General features: G+C 37.7%; 1 protein-coding gene across 4 annotated transcripts in view; it reads right to left on the bottom strand.

The window, feature by feature from the left end:
- The window catches only part of LOC134804075 (homeobox protein araucan-like), a 116,419-nt gene that overhangs the window by 14,561 nt on the left and 84,205 nt on the right, over positions 1 to 17,653 (bottom strand). For all 4 annotated transcript variants that reach the window (XM_063776978.1, XM_063776976.1, XM_063776977.1 and 1 more), the window contains exon 3: positions 3,296 to 3,408. In XM_063776978.1, coding sequence (XP_063633048.1) covers positions 3,296 to 3,408 — 113 coding nt within the window. The remainder of the gene's footprint in view (positions 1 to 3,295; positions 3,409 to 17,653) is intronic.

Genomic DNA, 17,653 nt, shown 5'->3' on the forward strand with positions numbered 1-17,653 from the left:
GGTCATATTTTAATTTTACTGTATTTGGTGAGTTTTAATAAAAAACGAAGACTTTTACTCACATTCCCTAATACTGTAGGTACTGAAACAAAGATTTTTGTATTTTTTTAATTACTTCATTGTAAATTTATAAGTTTTCGTCGACAATAACCGTAACCGATTATTACCGATATTCGGTTATTTTTCGGGCATAACCGTAACCGAAACCGGTTATGAAGTTTGGCCGGTTATTGCATTCCCTATATGTAACTAATATTCGGAAATACGTAAATTAAAGATAAATATAAAATTACGTTTACTTTTGCCCTAATCGCTGTATTTTAGCGATATTAAAATTATAACGTACCTAAGTAAAGTTTTATTTAACAAACTGAGAAGCCTTTTGCCTTGTTACCTACACTTCAAAGCACTCACCGTCCGTATCATACATGTCTACTTAATTCAGTTTTGTAGTCATAAGTGCAGAGATCATTTAAACCTTGTCATTAATCCCGTGTCATCAGTACGCCCTTTGCTGTTCGGATTATTTGAAACGCAACAGCCCAGATCGCTCCTACACAAATAATTCCCATAGAGAACTCCCGCTCGCTTGACTGTAATTTCCTGCTTATTTTGATCTCAATGGTGCGGCACAAGTGCTCCCTCTTTTCTCTAATTTTTGTACGTTTTCTGTACTCCACTCTTATGTTAAAAATAGCTGAGTAATTTTTCATTTCGGCGCGCGGCGGGCGTGGCAGATTACAGGCTGTTCGAAATAATACGTCGAGCCAACGGTACTTAACTGAAGTGGGCCTACAGCCAGCCAAGTTTTGTTGCTTGTGTATGCTTTTCACCGTACCCGTTCCTTTGTGCTCCTCCTATTTATTCGGCCCGGCTAACTTATTGCGGCCCGGAACGTTTTATGAGACTCTTGTGAAGTTTTTCTTTTGAAATGAATATGCAACAATTTCGTTGCCAACTGCTGGTAATTACGTGGTTTGCAACTGAATGAATATTGTTTGTTGATGCAGTTGATCGATGTACGGAGATGGTATAATGAGACGGTTTTTATGGATCAGAGAGATGTTTTCACGCTCGGTGTTGTGAGTTGGATTTGTAACTGGTGGAGGTCGACGTTTACGGCGGCGGGTGACGGGCGTAGATCACCCTGTGCGCGCGCAGCGGACAATTGCGCGCGTGGCGATATATCACCGAGTATTTCCGTGCGCGTCCCAACACCGGTATCGCCGCGTCTTTTTTACGCATAAAAACTAATGTCTCCTCTAATTATTTTTAGATTATAACGCCCCGCCGCTATATATTAAGTCGAGCGGAGCCGGATTGTCAGCATAACTCTGCTTTGATGTATCATGATTTGTTTTTATTTTCAGGCAGTTTTAACGTGATTCATGGAGGGATAAATCTCTAGATCGCCGTGAAACTTCTGCTTGATTGATGCGTACGTATAGTACATTGTTATGACAGTCTTATGACGGCCATTCGAAATTTATATAAATTAGGCACGTTGGCGGTTGAGTATAAATAAAGCGTCGCCTGGCACGCCCCGCTCGTCGCGGCTGACGGGTTGATAAGTTTGCCGAAAACGTCAACGCAACGCGTCCGATCTCGTTTCAAAGAAAAACTGTGAATTAATCAGCCACTATCGCGAAATGGATGTAGGCAGTTTCTCTTTGTCGCACGCCCGGGCCGAGTTCGCGAGGGACAAGGAGGATCGGACGCGAGTAGTTACGTGGGCATTTGTCCCTCGCACGCATCGCCCTACACGGGCCTACACGCCGCTGAAGCAAATGGGAAAAGGATTATGGAAACCAGTTTTAAGAGTTAAAAATGTTGAAGGCAAATTGTGGAATCCTTTTACAGGAATTTTCATCGTTCTGTAAGGTAGTGTATTAGGCAGTTTTATGTGTAAGTAGTTAAATTGTATTTCAAAGCTCTTTATGTTATACCGGCCTTATATAGGTAGGTATTTTTTTACGTGTGTCAACACCGCATTCTCGACTCCCGAGATGCGTATGTATGTACGCATTGTTGCTATATTCGTTTATTACCAGCTGACACTTAAACGGTTCAATCTATTTTCGTAAATAGATTCGTCTACTGAGAATCATGGTAATTAAACAGCGTCATAGAGGATTTTTTATTTCTTTTTTGTTACCTTTAAAATATGTTTTGTGTATGTTACAGGTATTATTGTAGGTACACTATAATATACCATATTGTACTAACTAGGTAAGCAATATAACACTTTAAACTCTCGCGTTTTGTACACATATTTAATTACACAAACGGGTCTACCGCGATATAATTTCATTGTTTTTACCTTTAATTCCGACGTTTCAGCTGAGTTGCACCAGACGTCGGAATTAAAGGTAAAAACAATGAAATTATATCGCGGTAGACCCGTTTGTGTAATTAAATATGTAACTAGGTAAGTACTTAGTTTTAATGTGAGGTGATTGAATATGTAGGTACCTACATCAATATTTGTCTGCCCTGCCCCTGCAACATAATTAGATACTTGTGATTTATTCAGCAACGTATTTTATATCTGTGATAACATATGTCTATGAGAAGATGACATTATCGACAGTAAAGATATGCCTATTATACTTGTAATTAAATTGTAACCGTAGCTGTTTACGTAGTCGCACATCAAAAGTTTCTCCGCTCGTGAAGTGTGTCGGTTGTCATGAGTTTGACAGGGCATTGAAACTTTTAGTCCGCAACTTACTAGAGTGTGAACTTGTCTCTATAACATTAGTCCGTGTCAAAACGGCAAGATCAAAGTGGAAATTGTATACTGAAGATATTGTTACATTTTAAGACAGCCTTTTAAGACTTATGATTCTAAGCTCTTCTTGACAAGCGGTATCACGATACCGAATGTAATGTCCACTGTACAGTTCTTAAAGTCAGTCAAAGTCCTAAACTAAATCAAAAGTTGGAAAAGAAAAAATAAATGCTCGTTTCTCTTGGGACGCGCGAGTTTTAGAGCGAACATGTGCACCACACTACACGTCGCAACAAAAGACGAATCTCGATGCATTAATATTATTACGAACTGTCACTCAGCGAGAACGTGGCTCAACAACTGGCGGAGGGTTACAATTGCACAACACAACAAAATTTATTAAAGTCAAAGCGAGCAACAAATACGAGCCTTCGCATAGCAATCTCTTAGAGAGATAAGTCTCGATAGGGAAGTGTTATGTTAATCCTAGCGGCGCGGCGCGGGCTTTATCTAAAGTGGCGCTGGCAATGGACCTTTGGGGTCCCGTGGGCCCGAGGGACTTACCCGTAGGCCGCGAGCGTGGGGTCGTAGGGGTAGTAGCCGCCCGAGGGCTGCAGGCCCGCGGACGTCCACGCCGACATCTCACCGCCGCCCTCCTTCAGTGCGTAAGGGTTGCTCTGAAACACCGCACGACATAATAAACAAACATGCTGCTACTATACCCATCATTAGTTTACTTCGAACTTTAGTTTTAGTTTGCTTTAAACTTAGGTTTGCCTCGGTCGCAGTTATGTAGGTTTGTATTGGAATTTTACTCCAACCTCACTATAAATAATTAAAATAGGTAACTATCAAATACCTCTAAGCAAGGAAGTTATTACTTTTATCAAATTTTGTATTTATGCGACAGCAAGTTTTGTAACGAGAATTATACCTACATAATTATGTTTTCAAATATGTACGAGTTTCTCTCCCTTGGCCAACTGACCTTCCATAATGCTATTAAAAAAATTTGGCTATTTAAAGCTTGAACTTTATGTTGACATAGAAATGAGGAAAAAAATCCATCCATGGATGTACCTATATCATTCCTATAAGGCCGATTAATTGAAAGTACTTTTTTGTCTATAGTAATAGGTTACAATAAAATATGCTAAACAAAACTTTAATTAAGTAATAATGGCCATTGTAACTCGAGTCGGAAAGTAATCTTTTTAACTCGTTGCCAGCTAATGCCCAGGCTCTCACATGACTAAGCGTGTGTAAGCAGATAAATCTCCGCCTAATACCTCTCAGTCAATCGTCCTTACAAATACGGCTCCAATTTAATTAAAGTTAACTTCATAAAAGGGCATAAACGCAGGAACAACAATAAAACTCCCTAGTGTACGGGCTGACATATCACTGGAGTATTTTGCATAATGTATGGAGTAAGGGGAAAACTATTAAGGCTCACGCACCCTCCGAGCCTGATAGTTGTTTAACAGCGCTCGAGTGAGGCCCCGAGCTCCCTCTGTACCCTCTATATTCGCATACATTAGACGCGACTAAATTAAAAGTGTGAACGATTCAGCGTCCCCTGTCTTTGGCCCCCCTGCGAAAAGCGTGATAATAAAATGAAAAGTATTATGATACCCCCATATGGAGCGCTGGTTCGAGATAACTGAATAAAACAGCTTATTTTCCCCCTCTTTTTGGATAACGGATACTAGTGGAGGCATATTTACAAACAATGGCGCTAAGCGAGGACGGAGTTTAACATAGTAGGATATAAATGCAATCTGAAGCGCTTTTAAACTACCTATAGGTACCTACTCGTATCGCAAAAGTTTTTGCCAGCAATTATTGAAACGATTTAAATTTTAAAGTTAGCGTATTATTTATTACATAACGTTTGCGCGAGAACGTTTAAGTTCATTGTGCCTTTTACCATAATATAATTAGGTGTAATTTACAAGTGTGGAACCGTTTTTTTTTTCTTGAACACAGGATTCGCGCACACGAAACCGGGCACTTTTACTAACCCCGAAGGTTGGAGTAATTGCAGGCAACAAACACTATGTTTTAACACCCTCGTATTAGCGTCTGCTGTTCTGCTCTACGCGGAGGTTACTTTTCTCTCATTTGAAACGGTAAAGAAAAGTGTAAATATTTATTTATGGAATAAGCGTGCAAAGTTGGTATACATGGTAGGTGTAAATAATTGTCGTTACACGTGCAATTTCTCGATTTAGTGTAAAGCCGACCACTGACTAACAATCCGCCGGACGATATCGGCCGGTCAGTTGTTCGGAACTGTCAAATTTTTGTTCTAACTGACAGGCCGATATCGTCCGGCGGCCTGTAAGTCACTGGTCGGCTTAAAGAAAATTACGCATTGATCGTATTTTCATGTATACCTAAAGCACAGAGGTTATTGACCTAATCTAACAATCATTTTGGAAAAGAGCTGATACCCTTCAAACGGCCGGATCGATTTATATGAAACATAGCTAAGAACTACCGCAAGAAAACTCGCTTTCTCGTGACAAAAAAACCGCAACGAAATCGGCCCATCCGTTGGAGAGCTACGATGCCAGACAGACCGACAGACAGACAGACAGACAGACATTGGCGTCAAACATATAACACCCCCCTTTTTGCGACGAGAGTTAAAAAAGGAAGTTTTTATTATAAATAAAAACTTCATACAAATAACCACAATTCTACGAAGTGAAATAATACCCCACGTTTGTCACTTAAAGTGTACTATGCCATAAACTGTGCGATAATAATCAATTCATTAACTATTACTCTACACTACCGCCGTTTTTTTATTTATACTAATGGATGTCTACACTTAGACTTGGCAAATAAGACAATAAATACAATTTCAGGTAAACCTAACATATCCCTCGGTAAGGACGCGAGCACTTATTAGCATTTTAAATGAGGTGTTAGTAACCCATTGTAAGGTAATAACTTAATTATTGCACTAGGTCGTTAATGCTGCTTGTTTAGAGCTGCAACAGGACTAATTGACTAGGAATTAAATTTGCATACATCTTTCATAGTTGCGTGATTAGAATGCTTATCAATTCTATCATATTTAGGGCCACTTGCACTATCCCACTAACCCAGGGTCAAGCGGTTAAACCGGTAACCCAGTGTCAAATTGTACTGGTAACCACGGTAACTCTAAGTTTAACCGGTTAACCCCGGGTTAGTTGAATGGTGCAAGTGGCGCTTAGACAACATCTCTTTTTACTTGTGATTGCCTTTGTACTCGAGACGGGGGCTCAATTAAACTGTTACATTGGCAAACCAGCTAAAACGTGTACAATATTGTTTTGTAAGCATACACCATGCATCCGTGCTCTTTCGCTTTTTAAGTGTGCTGCTTTAACTTTGGCTACACTAGTATCGGTCGCCTATTTTATACATTCTGTGTAGGCTGATATTCGGGAATTATCAACGTTAGGTTTGTCTCAACGAAGATTATCTACAATTAATATTCACTTTTATTTCTTAGAAACAAATAAATAGACAGACAGATATTTCGGCTTACAAATAGGTAAATAATTAACTTTCTCACTAGCTCGCCTATATTTGCTAATTTAGGTACCTACATATTCTTCAATCTTCATACTCTTAAAAAAAAGTAAGCCAAATTAGAATTTAGTTTCTATAGTAGTTTTAGTCCGGTCGCTCAAAGCTTTATACGGAAATTAAAAAAACAGATATTGACATTTTGTAAAATTAATACTTTAAATGAGACGATACAATTGTTACTGCAGGCAATAATAACTTAATTGCTGCTTTAGGATATACATTTACTGAGTCTTGTAAAGTCAAGTGCAAACGTTTGCATAAAACAAATTGTCTAACGATACAATTTACATCTTGCAGTTATATACTGTGTCGTATGCAGCTTGTACCGATTTGTTAAAATTAATTAAACCACCTGTGGTGACACACCTCCTACGCTATACTTGAAATGAAAAACGCTATGTTACTCATTGGGTGTAAACTAACCTTTAGTTACCTACTATGTATAATGTGTTAGAATAATGACACTTTAACATAATTAGCTAACAAGAACAGTTTTAAATGTTTAAAGGTTGTTTTCAGATAAGACAAGCCATACATAAAAAAATAACGACGAGAGGCTGTAATAGAGATTAAGAAAATTGTCAGGCATTTATAGGTATACTAGTCCGTTTTTAATTTATATTACCTCTAAAATATATGTACAAAAAGTAAACAAAATAGATACATAGCAGATATTAAGACTTAGAAAAATTGTTTGAGTTGTGTGAATTGTGGATCAATATATATTTAGGTACGTGCTTGTATGGTTTCTAGTTTATGTAGGTAATAAAAATAATAAGGAAATCTACTAATTTAAGACGTGTTGACGTATCAACAAGTTTTTAGATATTGTCAAATAATCATAAAGAGAATATACCTCGTCTATACAATGTAACAACCACAATTAAAAACGGAATAATGGTCCGGGGGAAAATCTAAATTAGTGTCACATACACACGCATTATGGAGATCATTATAATTATTCATATTTCCGCCAAGGGACGTTACGTCAAAAGCGCATTGTCGAAGATCACCCCACAGCGGAGTGACAAATTCCCTTCCGCAACTCTTTGGTGTCGCCAGAGATAAAAATTACCCCAGAGCTGCCATTGGCATGGCCTCCGAGATTTATGACTGTGAGCTCACTTTGCGCATCTAAAGAATTTCATATAGGAAATTGTAGACTTCTCAAGTAGGTAATACTATTATATAACACAAGGAATTAACACAATAATCGGTACTTAGTTAGTAAATCACCGTTCGCAATTCTACTAAATATAATATTAATATGATTTACGAAACTAGATCGATACTCTTAACAATACAAAATTAAATAGAGTCTGTGCGGAAAGACTCATAGAATAGATTTGGAATTCGACAAGTGAATGAATCAGTATTAAATTGTGAAATCATATTGTAAAAAAAGTTAACTATAGGCTAAATATGTTATAAAAAATTAATCATTAAATTATAGATATACATAAAAACAGCACCAAAATCCTTAATAACATATTAGTTTAATGACAGTCATCAGTCACGTGTGTCTTTCGCGGATCTCTAAAAAGTGCGTCTTTGGGGCTGACTGTGGTTCGCTAACCAAGAGTGATGACTGTCTCGCCCCTAACATTAGCCAGGCACGCGCCGACACCTACAACATATATATATTATGATGTATGTTCACGACTAGGATCTCTAATGGGGATGTTAGAAGCTCGCGAAATAGGTACACTCGTGAGCAATGAAAATGACTACCTACTCTGTGATTTAACGACTTTAATTTGTTTTTCAAATTAATAGCGATTCCAAAATATAAAATAATAATTAATTTAACTCACTTCAACTACGAAAGAAAGTCACAATTGACACTTTTGGATTGTCTCTTTGTATTATTACGTGTGGATTGACAAATGCCAACGGACGTGTTGGTCAAAAAAAAGAGCAGATGTGTTCGAATTAGATAAGCTGAGTGAGGGTAGGATGGTGCCAATGTTGATATTAAATCCAATGCTCATTGGTGGACGTGTGATACGTAAAAAACACATATCTTTTGGACATTTTACAAATATACTAATGCAGCATGCAATTGAAAAAAATGTCAGCAAAAGTTAAGCTGAAAGTAAGACCTTATTTTCCATACAGATCGAATACCATTAACTAAGCCAAATTAGACATCGCTCTAACGGGGATAACAACCAAATAAACTTTGATTAGGACTAAAGCCTTCGTCACAGTCCTCAGAGCAGTCAACGCCTTGCGGCTATATGGGTACATAAATAGACCATTCTCTCACACCAGAATGGGTAATTAAAATATATACGCTGTTAATTAACCATTCTATCTATCCCAGTCAATAAACAATCTTTTATTCGCAGTTAACGCGGCACAATCGTTTATTAACCCTTAAAATAGCCTATTTTTAAAATGTGTTCTATTTTGCATGTAACACGGCTACATTTACAATTAAACAAAATTGCAAAGATACGCTAAAATCCGGAATGCCCCTTTTCCGTAACACTGGGTCTAACAAGGTATTAATCAATTCTCTACAGGGTTCGCGAGTCAGCGCAGATAGACTCATTACAGGACCCCAAATAAATATAAACAGAGGCGAAGGGGCTGCCCCCACTATTTAACCGTATTCACACGCGCGAGAAGATCCATAAATAAAAGCCAACTAGACGACCCTAGCCGCGGAAATCGATGGAGGGTTCTGTAAAAAACAAAACATTGAATGGAAAGATGTTCCGATTTCTTGAAAAGGAACTCGGGAAATGTGCCATTTTACTTTAGGTGCCGATCTCCAAAATTACTTATTCATGTGGGAGTATAACAAACTGAACAGTAGGTTCATAAATTTTAAAATAATCCTGTCTTATTTAAAATAAAAATATAAAAAAAAACCGTTTATATGATTAAAAAGACAAGAATAGCAAAATATGTGTTACATACCTATATTGTATAGTTATGTACAACACGAGACATCTTATTATGTATTTATCTTTTATATCTACGTATGAAACATTAGGTATTCAATTCCACTCCGGTAAGTGAGTACCTATCTTGCACGCGAAATAACCCTTTAAGCCCCTCCAGTTAATGGCCCCAGGATTAATCTATGCCCGCTCAAATCGAACCCTAAAAGAGTGATCGGCGTTCATAAATAAGGCTCGTTTATTTCATTGCATTAACTGGTGATAAGTTATTTGACGGTTCATAAATTTTTGCCCCGTCGGTGGCTGGAAGCCGCTTACTGACCCGAGCCTCAGGCCAGGCGCCTCGATGCCCCGTTCGGCTGCCAAATCGACTGCACTCCATCATCCCGCACTTCGGTTTCCTGGCTACTGTACGCAGTTAAAGGCTCGATACTTGGGTGTCGTGTAGCGCCATTTTCTGCTTCATAAACTGTGTCTGTTAGTTTAGGGGCCAAGTTTGGTGATTGGATTATGTTATGGCGTGGATGTACCGTTATGGTTAGTTTATCGCTGTACGCTGTATGATCTGTTGGGAAATATATTTCGTTGGTAAAGTGGTAGAGCCCAAGAATTGCGATGACGGCTTCGTTAGGAAATACTCAGGACTGAAAATTGTATTAATCCGTCCTTATCTAAATCTTCTGTAGTTTGTGGAATCTTGGAAAATAAAAGCGATACTATTAACATCACTGCAAATTTTGAATAGCTTTTGATTCTGTAAATGTAGCAAACAATTATTTGCTTGGTATTAAAGCTTCATAACGTTAATAAAGTTATTTTTCCCCATCTACATAGAGTGCAACACAATAATAATATTATTCATACAATAAAAATAACGAGTGTATGAAGCCCGTATTAGCAAAATCTGAAAGTGAATTGTAGCAAGTGGAAAAAAGATGACTCTAAGTGGATAAAAGAGCGCGTACAAACGAAAAAGTCATTTCATGCCGTGCGGTGGAGTCGCGGCCGAGGGCCTCGCACCATTATCGAGCTTGTGAATATGGAATTTAAAGCGATATTTGTAAAGCAACAGACAACGTGGCTAAGTTCAATAAAGCTTTCCCCCAAATAAGCCATAAAATGAGCGGGCACCGGCCCGGGCGCGCCCGCTATACCTATACTGCCGTTCCAATTATTTGTTTGTGGAGGCACAATAATTTTATTTTACGTTTTATTTAACATTTATTTCGTTACGGCAATTTCACGGGTATCAAAGAATTGCTAGATTGTGATTTAAACGGAATTGGTTATTTTCCAGTTGGCAGAACGTTGACGCCGCCATCGAGTTGATATTATTTTATTGGGCATGATATTGTGTTCTTAATCAATGCACTAACAGCACGCATTATTAAAATGAACGATTGCTCATAATTGCAATTTGCTTTGCTTACAGTCAGTAACGATAAAATGGGTTTTGCCAGACTTGTTTCTTTATTAAAAACCTTATCATTTATTTGTTCCTTTTACTTGCTTATTTACACATCATGAACAATTTTACACAGCCAATAACATAAAATAAAGAAACCCTTTTGTGTCACCATAGTCATTTATCTCCTTTTTCTTATTTAATCAAGCGCCTAGACAACGTTGATTATTTTTGAAGTTTAATTCAAACGGGAATTAGCATGTCGTAAATGACTTCCCATAAATAAATAAACAATAAAGCGGGATTAAACAAGTCGCGCGCCGAGGCCGTGTGCGGTCACGTTTAAGTGCCGAACTGGATCGATCGGGCTCGTAACTCAATGATCGTAAACAGCAATGATATCAATTAGAGGCCGGCCGATAAACCTCCACTTTAATTAGGAGAACAAACAACAGACTGTCTTTAATGAGCCGCGAGGGGGAAACGTAATTAGGGGAGATCAATTATTGAGCCTCCGTGATTGATTCGGTGCGGTTCACCCGAGCCGCGGCCGCGACCGCAACTGCGTCTCACTCCGAGACGTCTAAGCGACTACTCGCAAGCTATGTTAATGAATCCATCAAAAACTTTACGCGGCCAAATTGAATCCATCTGAATACGAATTAATAAGTTAAATTGAATACAGCCCATAAGAGTTTCCGGGGTGGCCGTATAACGCATTTATCTGATGCCCCGCTAATAGCCGAGGGTAAAATGCAGCTGTGAAGCTTGACGTATAAATTACTTATAAAATAGGGACATTAAAAACCATTTAGAGCAATAACTATTCTACAATGAACATTCTAATAAATAAAGTGAATAATTTATATGTGTTATTTTGATACTGGAATGGAGAGGTGTCGGTTAATGGTGGGGGGAGGGAGGACAAAGCGCCCCCGGAGCGCTTTTGTCGAGGCCTCCCTGCCCGTGACATCTGTCCGAATCTACAACAACCCGCAAAAAACTCGCAACTTACCAACTGCGGAGCAATCGCACGAACATTCGGGGGCGAGCACGCCGAGCCGGCCCGAGCACCACTCGCGCACCGTTTTGACAGTACTAGATAGATGCGAGAACGTCTTCATTCATCTATTGTTGCTGTTGACGTATCATTTATTCCCCAAACTGGAGCCCGAGCCCCGGTGGTCGTGCGATTAAGGAACGGTGTCATAATATTATAAACGGCGTTAACTTTGTCGTTTCACGGTAAGTTTGCCCTTTTTTTCTACGTGACACGTCGGCAAAAAACCTGATGGGTATAGATATAAGCCTGTTTACAGAGATGCAGCTTTCGAATTTATCTATTATTTCTATTAACAGTAGATTGACATGTTTCGTTATTTGTCAGTGTCCATTATAAAAATAAAATTAAACTTAACATAAATAAGTATATCTTAATCAATATTGACTGTGCCTACGAAGCTGGAGGTCTTGGATTTGAATTTGGGCAAAGATATTTATTTTTATGACAACTTGTCAGCACTGACTGTTCCTGAGTTGTGGATGTTCCATATGTACAATCAATTAATATAATTATCTAAGTTTGTATATAGTCGCTAACGTTCGCTAGTTTTGTAAAAAAAACGCATATTAGTTACACGCACAAGAAACGATTTTTTGTTAATTGTAATAACGTAGACCATAGACCGCTTTATTGAGAACCTTTTGAAATATTGTCATTATTTAAGTTAATCTCAAACAACATGGGGATGGGAGCGCGGTAATCGTCTTAGATAACATAATTAACTCGTTACGTCATTTCAGAGATTGGCTTTATCTAATTGGTTGGATTATTTTGTCAAGGGAACTGTGGATATATGAAGCTGTGCCTCATGTTCAGGAATAGTTATACAAGTGCGGAAAAGAAAAAATTCGAAATGAGTGGCGATAAATTAAAACACGACCGAAGGCAATGTTTTAAATCGACACGAGTTTGCGAAATGACCTATTCGCACGTGTATCGTACTACGTTTTACAGTACATATGACCCTTTAAACTTTTGACATACGCACGGAAAGTTCTCTTTCCCGCACTAATGCGGGAGAGTAGAACCATACATATGTACTGTACAGTGTATTTTGTTACTAGTTTAGTCAGTTTTAGTTTTTGTCAGCTAATATTTAAAAAAAAACATTTAAAGTTAGTACTAAATCCTTCTAAATTTAGAACTATATGGGTACAAATCGATCACTTGACCTATTTAGTTTTTCTTTTATTGTCTTGGCCCAAAGTAATAGTTAAACTTCCTGTGCGGTTTATCACTAATTTATCACCATTTGACCGCTGATCCGGCGTAGGTATGTTGTGTCCGTTATAGTAGTGGCAGGCATTATAATGGTGTTGTAAAACTTTAATTAACCTTTCGGTTCATTAGTCTGATTACCAAGGATTGGCGTACAATTCGCGTTTTATGTATTTATTGAGGTAAAGCATAAATAGCACGAAGTTGTTCTACACAGTAATATAAAATCATATTTGTAATTTTGTTGTGCGATGTATACGTAATTTTATCAAAAAAACAATAACAATCTCTATAAAATAAATTGGGCAGTTGAAGATTTTACTTATTTAGTTTTCCGTCTATATAGTACTCTCTACTAAATGCTAGGTAGGTAATTATATAGGTACCTATCTAACTTATCTACTCGTTTTGTCTTAAATAAAAGTCAACCTTACTATTCACCGGCTGTACTCTAAAAAATAAATTAAAATAAAAACAATATATCTAGTTAAAACTATCTCATGTTTCATCGGGACCATGTTTTTTATTCATCTAGTTTTTTATTCAACTAATGCTTAGCTCGTCGGGCGAGTCGGGCGGACAAAAATTACACTTAGCATCACGTTTTTTCACTTCCGGTCAGATAACGAACGGAATAAGCACCTTTATGCTGTTAAATGGTCACAAGTCGTGTTCATATTTACAACGACTGATGCACATCAGATATTAATATTAAGGACATTGTTTTCAATTATGAACTAGTAATTTTAAGTATTAAGTATTTCAAAATGTTCTATTAACAGACATAGGTAGGTACGTATGTTTAGGTTAAATATCACTAGTTAGTACCTAAAATTTGATTAAACAGGTGAAATAACAAAATCCAATTTTGAAAAAATCATATTAAATTGAAATAAAAATGTTTATCTACTTCATAACTTGTATAATATTTAAAAATATTTAAAAATATTTTTAAACATGTTATTTAAGCGTATTTTATGAACATTAATAGGTGTAACAAATGAGGGGGTAACCCAACGAAAAAACAAGATTTTTTTAACCACCCTAGTCACTCTACCTCTGGCCCTAAGTTCAACGTTGCAAATCATTAGGTAGACTCTAAATGAAAAGTGCGGAAAGGGAAGAGTCCACGATTCTTCTATTTCCGCACAGACTCTAATAATTTGGGGTTTGCAAAACATTTGTAATGTTTGGCTCTTCTGGCCACGGCTAATTGCGTCTTATTTGCTAATTTAATACACTGTGCTCAATAATAATCTTTATTCATAATAATCTTTATTCACTTAAAACCTAACATAGTACAGAGTATCAATATTATGCTAGATACAGAAAGCTTATAATTAGGTTTGTGACAGTTTCACCAAGGTCGAGCCTCTGTCTCCCGAACTAGGTCAGAGCCTGTGACTCGGGAGTCAGCGATTCCTCCGCTAAAGGTTACATAGTAGTGGTAGCAAAAATAAAAGCTATTTCAACAAAAGTTGCACGATACAATCTACAATATTTATAAGAAAAAAAAAAAAAGAATACAATATTTCAGTTGTAATATGTAACAATAAGAGAAGTTCAATCTACTTTGTTTTAATTAACTTTAATACAATTTATATTGAGACGTTACATGTGTGTATAGGGGTGTCTAAGGTACAATTATTTTAGGCAGCTTAAAAGTGTTTCAGTCTCCTGGTAAGTTTGTGTTTGGAGCCAGGTTAATAACTTAGATTTGCAATCGTAACGGTTTAATCTATAGAAGTCTAGCCGTTTGTTGATTTTATTATACAGTCTGGCGCTCATTGCTACGAACTGGCGACTCGCAAAGACTGTCCGCTGGCGTTCTGCTGGACAGACAGTTTGTTTATGTCGTTTTTTAAGAGCTGTCATAGATACAGGAAGATATCGATGTCTGCGTAGGATGGCACGGAGAATGTAGAGTTGCCTAACAGACAGAACTTTACATTCGGCATATAGTTTGGCTGTTGCGTACCTGTAAGGTTTTGATGTTGCAACCTTCAGTACTGCTCTCTGAGCGCGCTCCAGCTTGAGCATTGTTGTTTTACCAGCGGCTCCCCATAACGGGATACAGTACGTGACAAGGGACTGACAGAGGGACGTATACGCCATCATTATAATACTATGACTAGCCGAGCAACGAAGTTGTTTGAAAACGTACATCAGTTTCCTGACACGGGAAGTCAGGGAGTCTATGTGGGTATGCCAATCTAATTTTTGGTCAAGGGATACGCCGAGGTATTTTATGCTTGGGACTTGGGTAAGGGAAACGCAAAGACAGTTAGGCGAGGGTGACTGACAAACATGACATTTTATGGCAAACGATGGTACAGGCAGTGACGGGCTAGTAATTGCGAATGGAATGAATTTGGTTTTGTCTAAGTTAAGTGTCAGCAGATTAGCTTTTAGCCATTGCATTACAATTTTAAGGCCATTTTCTGCATGCATTTTCGTCTCAGCCCAATCGGAGCCATGGAATAGTAAGGCCGTATCATCGGCATAGGCAATGATTCTACAGTTTTCTAGGGACAGTTGGCACAGTTGGTTTACATAAATCTGGAACAGCGTGGGCCCCAAAATGCTGCCCTGAGGTACTCCGTAGTCTATTGTTTCTTCGTTACTTATGAAATTATTAAGCTTTATGGATTGGGTGCGGTTAGATAGGTAATCTTGGAACATTTTTAATGAAGTTCCACGGACACCGATGTTTTCCAGTTTACGCAATAATATAGGAACTGATACTGTGTCGAAGGCCTTGGAGAGGTCCAGAAATACACCAAGACACCGTCGTTTTTCATCAAGGTTGCGTGTTATGAATCTAGTTAGGTCGGCGACTGCGTCTTCAGTGGACCTATTAGCGCGAAAGCCATATTGGTTATCAGCAATGAGATTGAAGCGTTCTAGGTATTTTACCAATGCGGTATTCATAACTCTCTCCAAGACCTTTGACAAAGCGGTTAGGACTGAAATCGGTCTATAATTATTAAAGTTAGCTCGATCCCCGCTTTTGTAAATAGGGTGAACTAGAGCCTTTTTAAATGCATGGGGAAATGTTCCAGTTCCGATAGAAGTGTTACAAATATGAGTGATCACAGGTATGAGCGAATGAAGTGAGTTTTTTAAAATTTTTGCCGATATGTCGTCCCAGCCAGTAGCGCAATCGCTGCGAAGGTTTTTTAGAATTTTTGCGGTTTCTGACTCAGTGACTTCTAAGATAACAAGCGAATTACATTGGGAGTTGGAGCTGCAAGTAGGATTAGAAGGAAGCATGACAGGGCTAATGTTGGTAGCCAAAGTTTTGCCTATGTTAACAAAGAATTTGTTCATTGAATTAACTGATTCTAAAGGCGAATTAGCTGCGCATAGTAAGTCATTTGAAGACGTAGGGGTACGTTTGGTTTGAGTTATATTTTTAATTAGGTTCCACGTAGCTTTTGCGTTATTTTTACATTTCATAAACTCATCTCTTTCATATTCAGTTTTTAATTTACGAAGTAACCTGTTGCAAAAGTTGCGATATCTGGAATAGGTTAGTTTTAACGTCAAGTTTTCAGGTGACTTTTTTGCTTTTTTGTGGAGATTGTCGCGGTTTCTTATGCAGCGTAACAGACCGGGGGTTATCCAAGGCTTGATTGTTCTATCCCTTCTACGAATTCTAACTACATTTGTGTATTTTTTAATAATTGAAGAAAGAGTAGCTACAAGTCCGTTTGCCGCAATATTGGCATCAGACGCCGATAACACCGATGTAAAATCAGACGCATCGATTTCTTGACGAATGGCTTCGTAATTAATCCGGGTACAAGTTTCATTAGCTTTGGGGCCCTGCGCATACGTGTCAATACAGAGCATGACTGGCATATGATCTGTAATATGAGATTCGATAACTATGGTGGCTGTTGGTACATTTGAACGAAGGAATACGTGATCAAGGCAATTGTTATTTCTAGTAGGATACAAATGAGCGGGTAAAAAACCATGAAGGGCCATGAAGGTAAGGTACTCAGAAGAACGGTTGTCAGTGCTAGTTGGTTTTATGTCAATGTTGAGATCACCAATAATGGCAACCTTACTGCAAGAGTTGAGGTTAGATAAAACATAATTTAAGCTGTTAAAAAAAGTTTCCAAGTTTCTAATAGAAGGAGATCGGTAAATAGTTACGATTGCGGTGTCCTCATCAATTTTGCATACAAGACAATTTGCATCCACAAAATTAGGCTCAATGATTTTACACTTCAGTGAATCTTTTGTATATATTACTATACCATCATTTTGATTAAGGTTATTTTTGGAGTGGAAGGACGAGTACCCACTGATATATGGGACAACTGTATACTTGTTAAGCCAGCATTCTGAGAGTACGATTACATCATATTGAACTTTTAGTATTTTTAGGAGTACTTGAAATTCGTCAAAATTCTTGTTAATGCTGCGTATATTCATGTGTATTATATTTAAATGTTTACTAGAATGGTCAATACAGTTATAACAATCATCTGGGTTAGATATGTAAGAACTAGAAACATTAAAAGAATCAATTTCAGAAGCAGTGAAGTTTATATCAGTTATATTTTGTGTAAAATTGAATTTATTTACGTATATTTCTAGGATTTCGTGCAAAACATATATCTACTTAAACTTAACTTAAGTCTATACAATTTTATTCAAGCTGTCCATATTTCGTATGTGTATGTATTCCGACTGGTCTGTTTTCCTAGCGTAGACTCTGC

Source organism: Cydia splendana, chromosome Z, assembly GCF_910591565.1.
Source record: "Cydia splendana chromosome Z, ilCydSple1.2, whole genome shotgun sequence".
Classification (NCBI taxonomy): Eukaryota; Metazoa; Arthropoda; class Insecta; order Lepidoptera; family Tortricidae; genus Cydia; species Cydia splendana.